Here is a 21579-nt window from a genome sequence, read left to right on the forward strand (position 1 = left end):
CAAAACACAAACTTAGCTCTCTCTCATCCTACTCTCTCTCTAGCTGAACCAAGAAGAAGAAGAAGAAGAAAGATAACTGATTTCCGACCCGAGGTAATGATAGTATGATGTTGTTTACACTCAAACCCGTTAGATTAGTCACGAAACGACGAGCCGACACCGTTAAACCGTTGAAGTCACGAGATCCGGGTGGAATTGGGTATAAACCGAACCTAAGATGAGCTTAGGGGTCACCCTAGCTCAGATCTGGATCGAACGAGACGAAAAACGGTGAAAACGGTGCTGGAATACGTGTTTCCGGCCACCACACATTTTTCCGGCAATGGCGGCGCCGGAAAGGCGGCGTCGGAGAACGTTGGGTATGAGGGAAGGATGTCAGAGAATGTTCTCTGACATTCTGACCTAACCCTAGTTCGTTAACGGGAAGTTGACGAACTAGGGGTAATTCGTCTGGTGATTCGTTAAGGAAGGCACAGCGAACTAGCCTCAGTTCGTGTCCTTTTCGTTAAGGGGAAAAGATAACGAATTAACCTCGATTCGTTATGGTCATTCGTTAAAAGAAGATAACGAACTAGTAGGGTTCCATTCGTTACTGAAGGGCCTTTCGTCAAGGGTCCAATTCGTTATAAGGTTCAGTTCGCTACGAAGGTCAATTCGTTATAAAGTAACGAATTAGCCAGAGATGGAAGCAACGAATGAACTCAAATTCGTTAAGGGACTGTAGCGAACTAGAAGTCTGATATAATGACAGAACAGTCCCTGGACTTAGAAAGAATGAGATAATTACATATTAGCCCTTGGACTTTGGTAATTTAGGAAAGATGCCTTTAAAGGATTATCGAGTAATGACTAACTAACCGGGTAATGATTCAATGAAGTAAAACCGGCTTAGACGCGTAAGACTAATTAAGTAGTAATGAGAATGGCTAGAGTAGTATTTGATATTCAATTATTAAACAGTTAGACGCGCACAGGTCGAGAAGGAATAACCAGTAGCAAAAGAAGTAACCAAGTTCAGGTGAGTTTCTAGCCCCATTTCCTTGTTATGTTTTCGGGGCTGTGTGCATGCTCGATGTGAAGTGTGAATACACTTACCTTAAGTGGTAAGTGTATGCTATAGATGTTATACAAGTAGCTAATATATAATGCTTGCCGGTGCGTGAACGATCTTCGAATATTGCACGTATCGCCAGTGACTGTCAAGTGGTTTTTAGTGTGTATGATTGTTGATGTGACTTGCTTATTATGTAAATAATGTGCTGATAGGAAGTGGGTTATAAACAAGTAGAAGTATAGTGTGATAGAAGTGGATAGGGGTCTAGTAATAGAGTTAGGGGCATAACGTGAGCACGTGGCAGAGTGAGTCTATGCGTGCCTTCGTTATTAAAGTGGTATAAAGTGGCATAAAGTGGCACAAGTGGCATAAAGTGGCAATAAGTGGCACAGGTGGCATAAAGTGGCATAAGTGGTTAAGCTGTAGGGGTAATTAAGTGGCTAAGCTGTAGGGGTAATTAAGCGGTTAAGCAGTAGCGGGTTAGATAGTGGGTTATGTGTCTTCGGATACGTATATGATGTATGTTGATGTATATAAAAATATACATCTTTTTAGCATCAAATAATCTCTAAAAACTGCAACTTCTATCGTATAATATAGTTAAAATAACTACTTATCATGTTAAAATGTATTTTCAGGTGAATCCAAGCCTCAAACAAAGAAACGAATGAAAAAAAAAACAAAGAAAAACCAAAGAAAATAGCAAAACATGGGGCTGTGCTTCAGGAAACATGGGGCTGTGCTTTAGGAAATATGGGGTTGTGCTTTTGGAAACACCGGGCTGTCCTGTTGGAAACACGGGGCTGTGCTTTTGGAAACACGGGGCTGTGCTTTTGGGAAACACGGGGCTGTGCTTTTGGAAGCACGGGGCCGTGCTTCTGGTCACTTTTCAGAAAAGACAAAAAAATCTACACGAAAAGACAAAATAGTGAACAGCTGGACACGGGGCCGTGCTTCCCTCACAGAAACGACAAAAAGAACTAGCACATGTCATTATAAATCACGGGGGCGTGCCTCAGGAAGCACCGGGCCGTGCCTACCTTCCAGGAAACGACAAAAAGAATTAGCACATGTCACTAAAAAGCACGAGGGCGTGCCTCATGAAGCACGGGGCCGTGCCTACCTTCCAGAAACGACAAAATAAATCTGGCTCATGTTATAAAAATGCACGGGGGCGTGCCCACTAAGCACGGGGCCGTGCTTCTCACTCCAGATTGCCTATAAATAGAGGCTCTTGTGCCATTTGAAGAGTGTGCCTTGAAAAGAGTTATATCCGATTCTCTCTTATAAAACCACACACTAACACTCACATAGAAGGTTTAGTGAAGAGTTTGAAGGTTTGGAGGTCATCACCATCAACCATCATCATCATCATCATCTATCATCATCATCATTAAGAAGGAAGCTTCATCTACATTTGGTTAGATTGTTCCAAGTTTAATCATCTATTTGTTATTAACATCCATCTTAATGTTTATCATCATGCTCATTATGAGCTAAACTCCATTTACCATCTAAAATCTGTGAAGAAACTTTGTTTTACTTGATAATTATATAAAACATGTGGTTTAGTTTGGTAAAGTACATGGTTATCTTACAATTATCTTTTGATGAGAAATGTTTCACCATCTTAAAATACTAATTCAAAGTTGGTGATTGTCAATTATATTGGCAATTATTCATGATCGATTCATGTTCTTGAAAGATAGAAACACTTTGATACATTATCGAAACATGGATCCTTATATTGTACTTAGAAATGATGAGATATAAGTTATGATGTATTTCTCTAAACCTTGGTAATCCGAAAATGGCTTTGCTTAGGATATCAAATTAGTTAAAGAAGTCATATGTTAATGGAATGTGTAATTATAACCTACATAAATCAACCAAGGGGAGGTTGTGTGAGTTAACTACAACCACCCGAAGTTGTTAGAATTGGTATTTGAGAAATCGAAGTCAATTCTAATCATTCTACTTTACCAACTGCTTGTATACTTAAATTGACATTCTCGGGGTAGCATGCTATTAAGCATAGGATGGACTTGAAAGTATGCATGCTATTATTCATTATGTCATAGAATATGTTCACTCCAAAATGAGGATCATAATTCTATCATATATTATTAGGACAAGTATATCACATGTTTAACTATTAATCATCAAGGAACAATGGAGTGGATTCTAGATATTAGATGGTAACCTTCGCATAATTGAATAACTCGTTTAGAATTTCTTGTCTTGGTCACCTATATATTATATATATAAGTATTTACATTTTATAAAAAGTTCAAAAATTAACCCCAAAATAATTCATATGGTGGAAAATTCAGTTCAATTTCATGGTCTCCTCGACGAAGACCCTCTTCGTCACATATCTCGATTCTTACGAATCTGCGGAAACTTTAAAATCCAAATCTGTTCAGAAGATCAAATCAAACTCAGACTCTTTCCTTTCTCTCTAAGGGGCCAAGCCCTAGAATGGATAGAATCTCTTTCTTCTGGTTCCATTACCACTTGGGACCAGATGGTTGAACAGTTTCTCCTCAAATATTTTCCGCCCAATAAAACTGCCAAATACCGAGCCAGCATTACCGGATTCTTGACCGATGATGATGAATCGTTACACGCAGCATGGGAGAGATACAAAAGTATTCTAAGAATATGCCCACACCATGGACTTAGCGTATGGTTACAAGTTCAAACTTTCTTTGACGCACAATCCAGTCAAAACAAACAGGTCATCGACCAGATCGCTGGTGGAGACCTGGGATCAAAATCACCTAACGAAGCATTTGAAGTCCTGGAGAAGGCCGCAAAGAAGAGTTTCGCTTACAACCCACCAAGATCTACACCTACCCATAAAGGAATACACCACGTTGATTCCAACACCCTTGTCACAGCACAGCTTGAAGCTCTTTATAAAAAATTCGAACAACTTCAAGCCTAGCTATCAAAAACCAGACTCACCTGTGACACTTGTGGAGGAAATCATAAGACGAGCGACTGCAAACAAGTCATCATGGCCATGGAAGAAGTCGATTTCATCGCTCGACAAAACAACACTTTCAGCAACAACTACAATCCAGGATGGAGAAACCACCCGAATTTCAGCTGGAAAGACGGAGGTAACACTCAATCCTTACCCGAATTCGAAAAAAGACCGATGAATCAATCCTTCCAGCCTAAACCTCAATTCCAAGATCTAAGTTCTAGTAGCCATCAAAACCCGAGCTACTCAAAGATCGAAGAAATGTTAATCCAATTAATGACCAAAACAAATGAAGCAGAAAAGAAAGCCGACTCAAGAGCTGTTGATATCAGCGGAGTATTATTAAAACATGAAGCCGATCTCAAAAGTCAACAAGCATCACTTCAGAACCTAGAAACCCAAACCGGATAAATTGCCCGATAATTATCCGAAAGACCACCTGGCGCCCTTCCAAGCAACACAATCACCAACCCGAATGCAACAGCTAACGCCATTACATTACGAAGCGGTACGCCCACTGTTGTCTCACCAACCTCAGAACCAGTTATGGAGAAGAAGTCTCCTGATGAAACGTAGGAAAGGCTGACCCCAACAAGCATAATCCAACCTAAGGAGCCAGTCCGAACTTATGTTCCACCTATTCCATACCCTGGAAGACTGAAGCAGGAGCGATTGGAATCCCAGTATGGGAAGTTTCTAGAACTCTTTAAACAACTCCATATCAACATCTCTTTTGTCGAAGCTATTGCTCAGATGCCAAAATATGCCAAGTTTCTCAAAGAAGTGCTGATAAACAAAAGGAAGCTGGAGGAACTCTCGCATGTCACCCTAAGTGAAGAATGTTCAGCTGTCCTCCAAAACAAGCTACCAACAAAGATGACCGATCCAGGGATCTTTACTATCCCTTGTCTCATAGGAAATTTATCTGTTAGCAATGCCCTGGTTGACTTAGGAGCTAGTATTAATTTAATGCCTTATGCGGTTTTTGCAAAACTAGGGATAGGACAACCAAAGCCCACCCGCATGAGCATTCAGTTAGCTGACCGATCCGTTAAATATCCTAGGGGCATTGTTGAAAACATGTTTGTCAAAATTGACAAATTTGTTTTCTCAGTAGATTTTGTGATTCTAGACATGGAGGAACACAAAAGTGTACCTCTAATTTTAGGTAGACCCTTTTTAGCTACCGCAAAGGCTATCATTGATGTTTGCACCGGTAAACTCACTCTCAGGGTCAATGACGAGGCAATCACTTTTGACATAGGAAAATCTATGCAATATCCGCAACAACACGATGACACCTTATATTGTGTTGACATCATAGACTCCATCGTAAGTTGCTATATGCGAGATTCCTCCATTAATACCCCCATAGAAACACAAGTCTTAGACAAAACACTCAACAAACCCATTTTAGAAAACGAAAATCTCAACAATAACTACCAAGAAGAATCAGAAACGATATCCGAAATCATTGAAAACAATGAAAAATCAAAACCATCAATTGAAGAACCACCAGCCTTAGAGTTAAAAGAACTAACAAACCATCTCGAATACGCCTTTCTAGAAAAAGACTCTCAACTCCTAGTAATTATTTCATCTCACCTTTCCAAAGAAGAGAAAGACGAACTTCTTAAGGTTCTCAAAAAATATAAGAAGGCTATCACATGGAAGATCATGGAAATCAAGGGCATCAGTCCCTCCTTTTGTACTCACGAAATTCTCATGGAAGAAGAATACAAACCCATGGTCCAACATCAAAGACGTCTCAATCCTAACATGAAAGATGTGGTGAAGAAGGAAGTAATCAAACTGCTTGATGCCGGATTAATCTACCCAATCTCAGACTCACCTTGGGTAAGTCCCGTTCAGGTAGTACCCAAGAAGGGAGGAATGACGGTCGTAATGAACGAGAATGACGAACTAATACCCATGAGGACCATTACAGGCTGGCGAGTTTGCATTGACTACCGGAAGCTTAATGACGCCACAAGAAAAAATCATTTTCCACTTCCTTTTATTGACCAAATGCTTGAGCGATTATATGGAAAAATGTTCTACTTTTTTCTTGATGGATTCTCTAGATACTTTCAAATTCCCATCGCTCCTGAGGATCAGGAGAAAACCACCTTTACATGCCCGTATGGAACCTTCGCCTACCGAAGAGTGCCATTTGGATTATGTAATGCTCCAGCCACCTTCCAGCGTTGCATGGTGGCCATCTTTCATGAAATGATTGAGCACTCTATGGAAGTTTTCATGGACGATTTCTCAGTCTTTGGAGACTCCTTCGATCATTGTCTGAAAAACCTAGACAAAATGTTGGCTAGGTGTGAAGAAGTAATCTTAGTACTCAACTGGGAGAAATGCCATTTAATGGTCAAAGAAGGCATCGTTCTAGGTCACAAGATATCCCAAGCAGGACTAGAAGTTGATAGGGCAAAAATAGAAACCATATCCAAACTTCCACCACCAACTTCAGTCAGAGCCATTAAAAGTTTTATAGGTCACGCAGGCTTCTACCGCCACTTCATAAAAGACTTCTCCAAAATTGCTAGACCTATTACCAAACTTCTGGAGAAAGACGCACCATTCGTCTTCTCTGAGGAGTGTGTTGAATCATTCAATACATTAAAAGACAAACTTGTCAATGCACCAATCATGACCACACCCGATTGGACCCTTCCATTCGAAATCATGTGCGATGCAAGCGACTTTGCAGTTGGAGCCGTACTCGGACAACGCAAAGAAAAACACTTTCACCCAATTTACTATGCCAGTAAAACTCTTATCGATGCACAAGAAAATTATACCACAACAGAAAAAGAGTTACTAGCGGTAGTATTTGCCTTTGAAAAATTTAGATCATACCTAGTTCTTTCCAAAACCATAGTTTACACCGATCATGCCGCAATACGATACCTATTCAACAAACAAGATGCCAAACCTAGACTCATCCGGTGGATCCTACTACTCCAAGAATTCGATATCGAAGTTAAAGACAAGAAAGGAGCAGAAAATGTAGCCGCAGACCATCTTTCACGTTTAGAATGTCCAACCCCCGAAGAACTTCACAAGGAAATTATCAATGATAATTTCCCACATGAAGTCCTCATGCACATTCAAGACGTAATAAAGGAAAAAGACGAAAGTCCTTGGTATGCCGACTTCGCAAATTACTTAGCTTGTAGGATTCTCAGAAAAGTACTTACCCATCAACAACGAAAGAAATTCTTCTCCGATCTTAAGTTTTACTTCTGGGAAGATCCATACGTATTTAGGATAGGTGCGGATCAAGTCATTCGTAGGTGCGTAGCAGGCAAGGAGGCCTTAGACATTCTCAAACACTGTCATGAAGGACCAACAGGCGGACACCACGGTACCGCCACCACGGTCAGAAAAGTGTTTGATGCAGGATTTTTCTGGCCCACTATATACAAAGATACACAAACTTTGATCCAAGCATGCGCTGCTTGTCAAAGAGCCGGGAACATCTCATCGAAAAATGAGATGACTCAAAAGGGCATTCAAATTTGTGAAATCTTTGATGTATGGGGAAAAAATTTCAAGGGGCCGTTCCCTAACTCATTCGGAAACAAATACATTCTTGTAGCAGTCGATTACATATCTAAATGGGTAGAAGCACAAGCTCTTCCCACTAACGATGCTCGAGTAGTTGTACGATTTCTGAAAAAGTTGTTCTCAAGATTCGGAACACCAAAAGCCCTCATCAGCGACAAAGGTACTCACTTCTGTAACACCCTGATGGACAAGGTCTTAGCACGATATGGGGTTCACCACCGCCTGGCAACACCATATCACCCGCAGACCAGTGGACAGGTGGAAGTCTAGAATCGGGGAATTAAAAGGATCCTAGAAAGAACCATAGGAATGAATCGCAAAAATTGGGCAGAAAGTTAGATGACGCTTTGTGGGCCCTCAGGACGGCATACAAAACCTCCATAGGAACAACACCATTCAAACTATTTTATGGGAAGGCATGTCATATACCCGTAGAACTAAAACACAAAGCGTATTAGGCTCTGAGAGCAGTGAATTTTGATCTAATGTCTGCCGGTAAAAACCGAGAAGATCAAATTCACGAGCTCGAAGAACTAAGAGCACTGGCATATGAAAATTCATGGTCTTACAAAGAAAAGACTAAACGTTTACACGACACCCATTTAAAAGGAAGCAAGAAATTTCAAGTTGGCGACCGTGTACTGTTATATAACACACGTTTACGTCTTTTCCCAGGAAAATTGAAATCTCGTTGGACAGGTCCACATATAGTTGAATCAGTTTTTGACTATGGGGCAGTTGAGATTTCAAATTCCGATGACCACAAGTTCAAAGTTAATGGACATCGATTAAAACCATACATTGATGGACCATTCGAGACCGTCTCGGAGGTACTAATCCTCCACCAGAACCGATGAACATATTGGATGTAGGGTCTGGCCAAGACCCTGATTAAACTAGGCACTGTAAATAGAAATAAAAATAAAAATAAATAATAATAATAAGTTTCAGTATTATTATGATGTTTTTGGTTGTTTGCAGTTTTACTACTTAGGTACACTACAGGAAAACGGACGAAACATAGGGGACGCTCTGTCGAAATTTCGTTAGCCGTAGGAAAGTTCCTTTCCATTTTACCCTCCATACTTCATATGAATCTTATTATTAATATTTTTATGAATCTTTTCACATTGAGGACAATGCGAGATTCAAGTGTGGGGAGGGGAATTACTTGACCAATTGCTTGCTCAACTAATTATAAGATTCTCTAATAACAAATTTTTTGTAGCAAACAAAGATTAGCTTTATAACAAATCCTAAAGAAAAATCCAAGAAAATTTTTGCAAATAATCAACTACTAATCTACTATAACCAAAGAAAAGTGAAAAAGTAAAAAGAAGTTTTGTAATACCGAGAAGAAATTTATGCAAAATATGACGCTTATACCCAATTCCTCTGTTACTGTGAGATAAACCTCATGCCATATAATTATTTTTTCGGAAGCTTTGAGTGAGTCACATGTTTCGTGTGATTTAGAACTTGTCGCAATTAATCATTTCAAGACCACACGAAGCGTTGTATAAGGAAGAAGGTAATATTGTCACAATCCTCTCAAACCATTCCCCAAATCACAAAACCCATAAACCTTATCCAAAAAAAAAACCTTACCACTTTATCCATCTCACCGGTAAAATACAACACTGGTCTTTTACCGGCAAATGCATTATTTTGATTTCAAATTCCTTTGCCGCAAACATTTCGTAAAAACCTAAGTTGCTTCCAGAAGTTAGGGAGAGAATTTTTCTCTTTAGCAATGAGGTGAAGAAAAAGTGGCACCAAGACGAACAAAGGCCACCATTTTGTGGAGTTTCCAAAAGCGCAATGAAAAGAAGAGCAAAAATTTATGAACGATGCTTAGGATACGGAAACTGATCCCATGAAGGAAGATGTAGAAAAAGTCAAACTCAGTCTCACATGAATATACCGAACTAATGAGGGTGGGGGCTATTAGGCTCAAAGCCGAACGATCCATTAGAGTTGGGAGTTATGTTCATAGCAGGATTGAGGAAGAAATGATCCACATTCTCGACAAAACTGGTCTTGACGATCTGACCTTAAAAAAGTCACTAAAAAAAATTTAATTAGCAATCGGGAGAAAGGAGCTAACAGTTGAAGACATCTTAAGACTCCCGACAATCAGCAGAAGTTGTATTTACCGTCCTCATCCTCATTAACCTAAACCTTTGAACCACCACAAAATACCAAATCCCTACACTCACACAAAACCAACCCATATTACCTTCTGATCTATGCAACCCTTCACAAAGGTGGAGATTTGAACTTGTTGCAAGCTTATTTATCACAGGTTACATCTTGGCTAAGAGTGTTCACATATATACATCACAGGTATGATCAAATATAAAACCGAGAGTGAGTGAACATTGTGAGAACGTGACGTTTTGCATAAACAGAAGCTCATAAAAACAAATCGTCTTTTTATATATCACTTCATATATTCTTATGATTTAAGGTTGGTTATTTTGTTCCCATTTTCTTGGAACTCTTTTAGGGGATGTTTAAGCTATGGTCCTAACTTGCTATTTTTAGAGAATATTTATAAGTAGTTTACTTGAGGAAAAACAAGGTTCAAGTGTGGGGATGTTTGATGTATATAAAAATATACATCTTTTTAGCATCAAATAATTTCTAAAAACTGCAACTTCTATCGTATAACATAGTTAAAATAACTACTTATCATGTTAAAATGTATTTTCAGGTGAATCCAAGCCTCAAACGAAGAAACGAATGAAAAAAAAACAAAGAAAAACCAAAGAAAACAGCAAAACATGGGGCTGTGCTTCAGGAAACTTGGGGCTGTGCTTTCAGGAAACACGGGGCTGTGCTTTTGGAAACACGGGGCTATGCTTTTGGGAAACACGGGGCTGTGCTTTTGGAAGCACGAGGTCGTGCTTCTGGTCACTTTTCAGAAAAGACAAAAAAATCTACAAGAAAAGACAAAATAGTGAACAGCTGGACACGGGGCCGTGCTTTTGGAAGCACGGAGCCGTGCTTCCCTCTCAGAAACGACAAAAAGAATTAGCACATGTCATTAAAAAGCACGGGGGCGTGCCTCAGGAAGCACGGGGCCGTGCCTACCTTCCAGAAACGACAAAAAGAATTAGCACATGTCACTAAAAAGCATGGGGGCGTGCCTCAGGAAGCACAGGGCCGTGCCTACCTTCCAGAAACGACAAAATAAATCTGGCACATGTGATAAAAATGCACGGGGCCATGTTTCTCACTCCAGATTGCCTATAAATAGAGGCTCTTGTGCCATTTGAAGAGTGTGCCTTGAAAAGAGTTCTATCCGATTCTCTCTTATAAAACCACACACTAACACTCACATAGAAGGTTTAGTGAAGAGTTTGAAGGCTTGGAGGTCATCACCATCAACCATCATCATCATCATCTATCATCATCATCATTAAGAAGGAAGCTTCATCTACATTTGGTTAGATTGTTCCAAGTTTAATCATGTATTTGTTATTAACATCCATCTTATCATCATGCTCATTATGAGTTAAACTCCATTTACCATCTAAAATCTATAAAGAAACTTTGTTTTACTTGATAATTATATAAAACATGTGGTTTAGTTTGGTAAAGTACATGGTTATCTTACAATTATCTTTTGATGAGAAATGTTTCACCATCTTAAAATACTAATTCAAAGTTGGTGATTGTCAATTATATTGGCAATCATTCATGATCGATTCATGTTCTTGAAAGATAGAAACACTTTGATACATTATCGAAACATGGATCCTTATATTGTACTTAGAAATGATGAGATATAAGTTATGATGTATTTCTCTAAACCTTGGTAATCCGAAAATGGCTTTGCTTAGGATATCAAATTAGTTAAAGAAGTCATATGTTAATGGAATGTGTAATTATAACCTACATAAATCAACCAAGGGGAGGTTGTGTGAGTTAACTACAACCACCCGAAGTTGTTAGAATTGGTATTTGAGAAATCGAAGTCAATTCTAATTATTCTACTTTACCAACTGCTTGCCTACTTAAATTGACATTCTCGGGGTAGCATGCTATTAAGCATAGGATGGACTTGAAAATATGCATGCTATTATTCATTATGTCATAGAATATGTTCACTCCAAAATGAGGATCATAATTCTATCATATATTATTAGGACAAATATATCACATGTTTAACTATTAATCATCAAGGAACAATGGAGTGGATTCTAGATATTAGATGGTAACCTTCGCATAATTGAATAACTCGTTTAGAATCTCTTGTCTTGGTCACCTATATATTATATATATAAGTATTTACAGTTTATAAAAAGTTCAAAAATTAACCCCAAACTGATTAAAACCTCCGATTAAAGTAAAACAATAATTTATTATTAGAAACCTTTGTGTCCACGGATCGATACTTGGTTCTTACCAATACTATTCTACATATACGATAGGTACACTTGCCTATTTTGTGTGTGTTTAGTCTTTGTAGAAATCACTTTTATAAATTTAAAACACGATCTTGTGCAAAAGCTAAATATCCAATCTACCATCCTTTTATATTTTACAAGCCGCACGCGCAAGCACATCATATGCAGTGGTTGTATGATAAGTTGCTTGATTAACTAGAACTCACTCAGCGTAGCTGACTTTTAGTATGCACGCAGGTGAGCAGATTAAAGAACCAGCATGAGGTTGGCACATGACATGGATTGAACGGCTGGCATCTGAAGATGGAATAAAAGATGTTTTAAATATAATGTTTTGTGTTATGGTATCAAAGAAAAGGTTTAATGTTTGTAATGAATGATTTTGGTTAACTTTTCCGCGAAAGTTTTAATTAACTCTGATTGTAAGAACTGTGTTTATGAGTAAATCCGACGTTAAAGTGAGGCACCGGGAACTGGGCCTTACACGGAACAGGGTTTTTCTAATACCCGAAATCGGGTATTTCAAATACCCGATGTATACTCGAAAAATACCTTAAAAATACCCGAAAAATACCCCTAAAAAGTGCAACCTTTTAAAAAATCCAATCTATACCCGAAAAATATCCGGAAAAATGCCCGAAAAAAACCCACAAAAAGGGTTTTTTCAATACCCGAAAATAGGGTTTTTTTAATAACCGAAAATAGGGTATTCAAATACCCGGTTTTAAAATACCCAGTTCTATACCCTACCAGAACCTGATGCATAGGGTATGGTTTTTAGAGGCAATACTCGGACCCAAACCCAACCCGGTTTTTACCAATACCCGATTTTCCAATACCGGTCATATCCGAACCTGATTATACTCGAACCCGGGTATTTGAAAAACCCGATTTATACATCTCTAGTTGGAATGTTGGATACTTGTATTGGATACTTTGATGGTTGATGTTAGTTAGATTATTTTAGCTTAAATGGGTTTATACTTTCTATTTATCTGCCTAAATTCAGAAAGCCCAATTTTTTTGTATATATGTAATCAGAATACAATAATTACAAGCATAATTCACCTAAATTAGCATGCTGACAAGTAACATAATAACCAAATAGTAACACATTTAAATGATCACACTACTTGAAATCTAAATATGCCACTCTACGTAATAATGAAATATTGTATAACTCAACCAACAAAATACTTAAGTGAACAAGGTTTTGAGGCATACATTTTTAAAATCATGTACCGACCTTATTGATTTTCCTTATTGTCTAATATCCCTCCGCTCAATAGAATTTAACTAAACAATGTGAGATTTGTCTAATATGCCACATACACACTCTTAGCTTATACAAATACTAATATGTACTTTATATGTGGTGGTGCAAGCGATGTAATGTACTTTAACAATGATTCAAACTGCGACATAATAAGTCGTTTTCAAGAGATAAAACTTATATACAACAATGAGTTAACTGATCATGATTTTTCACTTACAAAATCTGTAACCCATATGTGATCTGGATAAGGTGTTATAATTCGATTGTTTTGTTTGTGAAAAATCATTGTTATATATAAGTTTTTATCTCTTGAAAACGACTTATTATGTCTCAACTTGAAAACAAAACAATCTTATATACACCCCGGGCATATAATATGAACACGAATACAAACCGAATAGTTCAACATTTGAAAGTAAAAATAATTTTTCGGATTATTCGATTCGATTTAACCTGAAAACTCGTTATTCAATTCAATGAACGCTCGTAGTCGTAGACTGTAAAGATGCTGGATTTATAAGCAATATTATGTATCAATGGGTGAATTGGTTGTAGATGAAAAAATTCCACACTTTACCGTGTTTAGGTAGGAACAATCATTGGGTGACCTCTTAAGAAATCTATAAAACAACTTCTACTAAACAAAGAACACAATATTAAATGGTATAAGAGATCGAATGTTACACAAATGAATGGATTATTGTTGCTTAAAATCTATATACAAATGTTTATAACCTTCAATATTCAATTATCTATTGTAACAAATAACTAGAATAGTTATTATTTTTTGAATAAAAAGATTTGTAGCAGTTGATGTTAAACACATTGTTGACAGGTTACCTGTTCCAACCTCTTCTACAACAACATTCGGTTGGACCAGTACCATGCTTGACCATTTTTCAACATATATATAACTTAGGCTGAGGGGTGTGGGGGGCTCTAACGGGGGCGCGAGTGGGGGCTCCAGCCAATAATATTGTGACGTGTGGCAGAGAGAGAAACTGGATAAGGTGGGTGTTGGAGCCCCCGCTGGAGCCCATGGCCCTGGTGTGGAGGGGCTCCAGCAGGGGCTCCAGCGGATTTTTTATTTTATTTTTTTATAAATGTATTAAAAAAATGTATTATTAAAAAAACTCATAAATTATTTAAAAAAACACACATTAATTAAAAAAACACATTAATATCTAAAAATAAAATAAAAATTAAAGTACTAAAAAAAACATTATTCTTATTCTTCGGCTTGGTCTTCTTCGATCAACCTCTTTCGGATACGTTCCTTTTGCTTTTCCATCAGCATTTGATCGACCGGATTTAGGTTACTGAAGTCACTTGTAGGGAAGTCCAAATCTCTCATTCGACTTTTTTCCTTTTTGTCATTAGAGACCACCTCCATGGTTTTGTTGAATTTATTGAGGGATTCAACAAGATCGACGATGTTTACGGCTCCCCCCTCAGCCGGTTTTTTCCCCTTGGCGTCCCGTCCCAATGGCCGCCTCCTCGGCGGTGAAGACGTTTCCTCCCCCGCAATGTTTAGGTTGAATCCAACGCGGCAATCCGACCCGGCGGAAGTGCTATACGCTCCAGACGAACTAGTTTTAGTCCGTTTCGGCCCTACTTCCGCATCATGGTCCGGCGCCACAAGCTCAACCCACTTGGAACACCTTTTCAACCTCTCCCACAACTTTAAATCGTCCCACGTCTTCACCGTCCCATACCTCCGCAAACACTCCTGCCTCTACTCTTCGACAGTGAAATTGTAAACCGCCAAATCATCACTGCCACTTGGTCTCATACGACCGGCGTTCCTGTTGAAAAGATTAGTAAACAAGCCGACAAATTTTCTGATTTCGGACCACCGACCCGAAATCATATCGGCGTTTCGCTCTGTACTCCCAACAAGCGTATAGAACGTCTCCCTAACCTTTGTCCAAAAAACCTTGCTTTTTTGGTAGTCGGCTGCAAAATGAATAATTAAATTAGATTTCCAGTTAACTTTTTTATTTAACTTTTTTATTAAAAATCATTTTTAAAAACGTTAAAACAATTACCGCAACGCCGATCCTCAGAAATGACTATCCAAGCCCGACACAAGGCTTCCTTCTCATCCGATGACCACGGAGTGGTTTTCCGTTTCGTCCTCGGAGTCGAAGCCGGTCCCGGCCCGTCCGTTGCAAGTTGTTTTTTCCGGTGGACGCGTCTTCTTGCTCCCGTAGCATCACCGTGTGATTCTTGTGTCTCTGGAACAACAAAGTTAGGAGACGGTTGTATGTTGGATGGTTGAAAGCTGGATGTTTCTTGCGGCCCCGATTAAAACATCGATTGGTCTGGTGACGACCATAAATCGTCGTAACTATAATCTGAATCTAGGTTTGGGTACCAATTTCCAGACATTTTTGGGTATTATATAGGAGTTTGGGATATTATATATGAGTTTGGAGATTGAAGTTGTGTTTTGATATGGTTGAAATGGGTTGATTTTGGGGTATTATATTGAAGTTTTTAAAGGTTTTTTTTTAAAAAAACGGAGCTCAACGGCTCTTTTGGGCGGGCCCACCAGCTTTTCCTCTCTTTTCTCCCGCGACCACACTCACGCCTGCCTGGGGGCTCGCGCTCGCGCCCCGTTCGCGCCCAGGTTCGCGCCCCGGTGGTGTTGGGTTAGCGCCTGGGGGCGCGAGCGGAGGGGCTCACGCGCCCAGGTTAGCGCCCCACACCCCTCAGCCTTAGAGGCGTGAAGTATTAAACAAAATTTAACTTTTGAAGTACTATGAATAGTTGGAAAATACCAATTTAACCTTCAAATAAGAAAAACATTTATAAAATGAACTACAAATTTTACATAGTTTATCATAGTATTTATTTAGTAATTAATTAAAATAACAACTTCATTACCAAACTATCTTAAATCTTATATATATATATATATATACGAAACATTTAAAAACTCTCTGGTTGTTCCTTGCATTCTGTTAAGTCACCAGATTGTTTTATTTGTAAATGAATATTTCTAATGCATTCGATCCGAATTCACGGGTATGAGTCTTAACAAACCCAGATAACCCTTAAAACGAGTTATAACATCTCATTAAATTAAAAATTAATCTCACCAAACATATAATATGAAAATCCTATAAAATAGAGATATACTAAAAATTAATATCTTCTTTATTTAAAAAAGATATTATTTATAATTAAAAAATAATTTTATAGTAAAAAAATAAGCTGGACATGGTTCTCTCCAAACCCATATTTCTTTTAAACCAAGGTATAACATCTTATTTATTTGTGTAACTATTTCATTATCAAACCTTAAGTATATTATTAACTATCATACAATAAATAATATTAAAATCCAAAAAATATATAAATATTATAAACGAATAATGTAAACAACCCCCGTAATATAGGGGCTAAAATCTAATATCTTATATATTAAAACCTCAATATCAATAACTAAAATAAAAATAAAGAACTAGTGATGCCAGTTATGTTATACAAATATGTTAAGTACATAACCACAAACCACCCCACATTTTGAAAGAACAAATGGGATGTATCACACACTTATAGCTAAACTAGAAGCAAAAGTTTAAAGCCAAAACACCAATAATTGATTTGATATGAATCAAAGAGTCAAGACATATAAATCAAACTGCCAACCATCCCACTAGCTATTAAGGTGCTTTTTTTAGTTTTGGACAAATCTCACATGTGTATCTAAATATTTTGAATTTCACATATATAGACATCAAAATATTATAGGGTCATTTTATCCATTCATGGTAACTACATAAAAAGATTCAATTAGTTTCTAGACAACAATCTATATCTAATAAACGAGCTAGAAATAACTTTTAACCCGTAAAAAAGACTTCGTTTGATACCTGATTTTATTTTTATTTACTATTATAAATTTGTTATACCAGTCAGAAAATTTAAACGAATATATCATTTTTCTTTTCTTTACGAATCTTAAGTTATCAAAATAAGGTAGGTAATGAGAAAACAATATTTCTATTGTTAGTTTTAAAACTTTCAAACTATTTATACGTGTGTTAAATGAGTTGTCTAGACGTTGATGTTATCCGTTTCATGAGTCGGGTTTTCAGACACAGACCAATCCTAAAATACATATGATATATCATATATAGATAACATTCTCTCATGGAACAGAACTTAAATCCAATATGAAATATGTATGTATATATACATATACTTTATACAAAAAATGGAATGTGGTTTTGACCAAGTGATAAAAGAGAAGGTAAAAAAAGGAACCTTTCATAAACAGCCAAAGAGGATGGAATCTATGCAGAAAGGAGTTGTACGGTACTACAGCAACACCATCACTGTTGGACAGAGATTGATGCTGTGATTTTGGTGTTGTCCCCAGTACTTGACATAACAAACAACCCCTCCCCTCACTTCCATTTTATTCCTTTTTCATTCTCTGTGTTTTTATTTTTTATATAAATAATTAAACACCACAAATTTGTTATATCAAATATATGTATCCATTATACAATTATAAAAATTAAAAACATTCCATTATTCATATAGTGTTTTTTATTAACATCCAACAAACAGAAAATTGTCTACGTATTCTGTACGGGGTGACCTGACGGCAAAAGGTCATCGCCGGCTGGCCTAGCACGTCGTACGCCAGTACGAAACCCTAAGCGCCTTAAAGTTATCTCAGGTTCCGGGGAATACCACCCGCCTGAAGATCCACTGACGGTAAAACTCGGGCGCTTTCAGGATCAAACTATAGATCACAAAGATCCCGGTCTTTCTTCATTGAGCCACTCATGCCCTCTCAAAAATATTGTAAGTGAGAATCGAACCTTAGTATCTATTGAGAAACCTACGTTTCATACCACTACACCATATTGAAAACGATTATTCATACATTGATAACTTATTATTAATATTTTCTTGACACTTATAAATAAAAAATCTAGGTTGTTATTGGATTACTTTAAATTGGGCTTTATTTGTTTTTATTAGTTGGTTATTAAAAGAAAAAATAAAAGGTAATTATTGATTGAAAGACTTGGACAATACATGTTAAGAAAACTTAGCATTACTGAATTTGATGAAAACCAACTTGAGATTGAGATGTAATAAATTAATTATTTGTTCCACATAAAAATTATGTATATCTTATAAGATCAAATTATTAACACATATGCAACTTTTATATAATTATTTATATTATGCTCACTTTTTTGTGTTTTACAAATAGATAAGGAAATATGTTTAGTGTTAGTGTTAAACTGGCCGTATTCGATATATGTTTAGCTCGACTATTGAACTTAAACTTGTTAATTTTTTTAAACACTATACATGCATATTTATTAAATGGTAGTACAACAAACATGACATGGCTAAATGTAACCAGTTCAATAACACGAGTAGTAAAAAAAAACGTTTAGCATGACTATTGAAACGTCTCTCTAAACATGGTTGGGAAACAATATATCACGATAAACCAAAAGCTATCAAATTAATTTAATTATAATACACCTAATTGTTTATAAAACAATAGATCTACGTACATTTGATAAATATGTTATAAAGATGTCGAGTCAATAATTTAATGTATTTAATACGATTAGTGAAATGCGTTAAAGCTGACATAAACAAATTAAACGGGTTAAACATGTTTAGACAAGTTTTTAATTGTTTTATTTCACTAACATTTCTCATGTTGATGATCCAAGCTCATTTACGTCATGAAACACTAATTGTTTTATTTCCTATCAAGTCTTAATATCCAAAAACACTACCTATAATTTTATAAATCAACTTACCTAATTAAAAATAGAGAAGAAAAGTAACACGTCTTCTAGACTCCTTCATTAGTTTTTAATGTAATATTAATATTTAATACTTGATAGTATTGACTTTATCTCCATAATTACTTTGGATTCACTTGAAAGATTGAAACTTAAATGTCAATCAAGAAAACAACCACCATACAATCAAATCATCACAGCTTGGTTAAAATAATATTTCCATGTCACAAATAATCAAACTATTTTGTTACAACTATTTCTAAAACTACTAACAAAACACATTTTTTATTCAGCAAGACGCTAGACACACCGGTACAAATAACTATCCATTTAACCAACTTAAAAAGACGCAATTCAATTCATTAATAACAAAAAGAATTACCATAAATTAATCTCATTTTAAAACCCAATCCACACAAGAAACCTCCATAGGTTAACACCCAGATGATTAAATTTTAAAATTATCCCCACCCAAAAACAAAAAAGAAAACTCAACACTACAAGACACGATACGACACGACACAAGACACAAACGTTAACCATATCAATTATCATCGGATCGGTCAAAATGAAGTAGTTGACCACAACATTTGGGGCAATCTTCCACTTGTTTAGGCACCATGAAGTACATGAAACATCCTTTACATCCAGCCACCACTAATACATGCCCCCCTCCTCCTATAATCCCGCTTTCGTCCTCGTCTACGTCGTCGTTTTGCTTTGGTTTTCGTGATGATGAAGCCGCGGGCGATGACTCCACCGATGAACTTTCACTGTCCGCGTATGAACTCTCTTCCTCGTCCTCCTCATCGCTATAAAAATAGCCGCTAAAACCGTTGTCAATTGTCCTAGGATCCTCCTTTGACTTCATTCCGGTTCTCCAGTTTATGTAATACATCTCACCTGTCTGTTATGTAATTATTATTATTATTATTATTATTATTATTATTATTATTATTATTAAAAACGACATATACACACCGTCTGACATCTAATGACAGACTGTCGTCAGTATATTTGTCAAACAACCGTTGTAACCAATAACTTCCAAAGTCTGACCCCTTACTTTCCGAATGGCCATCGGGTATTTGCCAAACCGCCGATAATTTTCAAAGTTTGATCCCCATGTATTTATCGAATGACCCTTTCGAAAATTATTTTGACTAGGTCAAACCTAGAAAATTTTTGATTAAAACATTCGTCCGACCTCTATCCGACTAAATATCAGACGGTATGTATATAGAAAACTTAGCAATCAAAAATACCCAAAATAAAGTTTTAATCTTTTTGCACTTTTTAGGGTTTCAAAGTTAACTTTTTCTCCTAAGAAAGCAACAACAAAAAATGTTACCAATTTTCATTTTTGCAAGATCCACCTTTCATATTTTGTGAATTTTAATGCACAAGATTACTAAAGATTAATAAATATTAACAAAGATTCAATCTTCACTGGATCTTGATTAATTAAACCAACATGGGTATATATGTAAATAATAGTAGTAGTAGTAATAATAATAATAATAATAATAATAATATAAAACAAACAAACCTTTATATCAAGACATTGTTCCCAATGGTAAGGTAAAGTAATATTGGAATTAAGCTCCAACGTGGCATCATCGGAGATTGTTGACCGGTGGCAATGGGTGTTGCTTGACTCTTCTCCGGTGGTGGTGTGATGGTGGTTTAAAGAGAAGCTTTGAAGAGATCTTTCTAATGATGCGGTGATTGCCGCCATGTTTGGTGGTGTCATTCTTGAATAATATTATTATTGTTATTATTATTATTATTATTATTATTATGTTATACTTATACACCTTTGTTCCCCAAAATATAAAGAAAACAAAATGATGCAAGTTTAAGAAAAGGAAGAAAATATAGCAAGAAATGAACAAAAGCTTGTTGTTTTTAGAGAGAGAAGAGGAGAGAGAGAGAGAGAGAGAGAGAGAGAGAGAGAGTTTAAAGTGGGAAGTGTGTGAAGAGTTGATGAGTTTGTGGGAATAATAAAATAAAATACTCTAGACACCTATCAAGGATTCAACCACAAAAAATAGAGTATGTGACAAAAGTGGCCCATGTACATTTTGTATGTTTGTTGTTTCATCCTTCATTTTAAGTTAGTGGCCTTTAAGTAGAAGATTATTGGCATGGCCTATCACATTTTCATAATATATTAAACATTATATAAAACCATTTTTGAAAATTTTAGTGATAATTGAGTACATACTTTAGTTTTAGTAAATGGTATCCAATAAAGTTAGTTATATATATATTTTAAACATGGCACGTGTTGCTGCATTTGTTTTTTTGTTTGAGTTAATACGCTTTACTTGAGGTGTAATAAACATATATACTTTATTGTAACGTTAAAATCATGTTAAGAACTTCGTATTGTTTTCCTCATATATAAACTCTCCTAGTCACGTACTCACGTTGCATTGATCATAAATGATTTAACATGACGT

The 21579-nt window shown here is 36.6% G+C and overlaps 1 protein-coding gene across 1 annotated transcript; it reads right to left on the reverse strand.

Annotated features, from left to right (window-relative positions):
* Positions 1-19455: 19455 nt before the first annotated feature.
* LOC143564929 (protein CURLY FLAG LEAF 1-like) lies at positions 19456-21005 on the reverse strand. The gene is made up of 2 exons (XM_077052067.1): positions 20664-21005; positions 19456-20021 (listed from the first exon to the last, which is right to left on the reverse strand). The coding sequence occupies exons 1-2, from the start codon at positions 20865-20867 to the stop codon at positions 19659-19661; spliced, it is 567 nt and encodes a 188-aa protein (XP_076908182.1). The 5' UTR covers positions 20868-21005; the 3' UTR covers positions 19456-19658.
* Between the last annotated feature and the right edge of the window lie 574 nt (positions 21006-21579).

This window comes from Bidens hawaiensis, unplaced genomic scaffold, assembly GCF_021521415.1.
Source record: "Bidens hawaiensis isolate Kalapana, Puna unplaced genomic scaffold, B.hawaiensis_p1.1 tig00022178_1, whole genome shotgun sequence".
In the NCBI taxonomy this organism is placed as follows: domain Eukaryota; kingdom Viridiplantae; phylum Streptophyta; class Magnoliopsida; order Asterales; family Asteraceae; genus Bidens; species Bidens hawaiensis.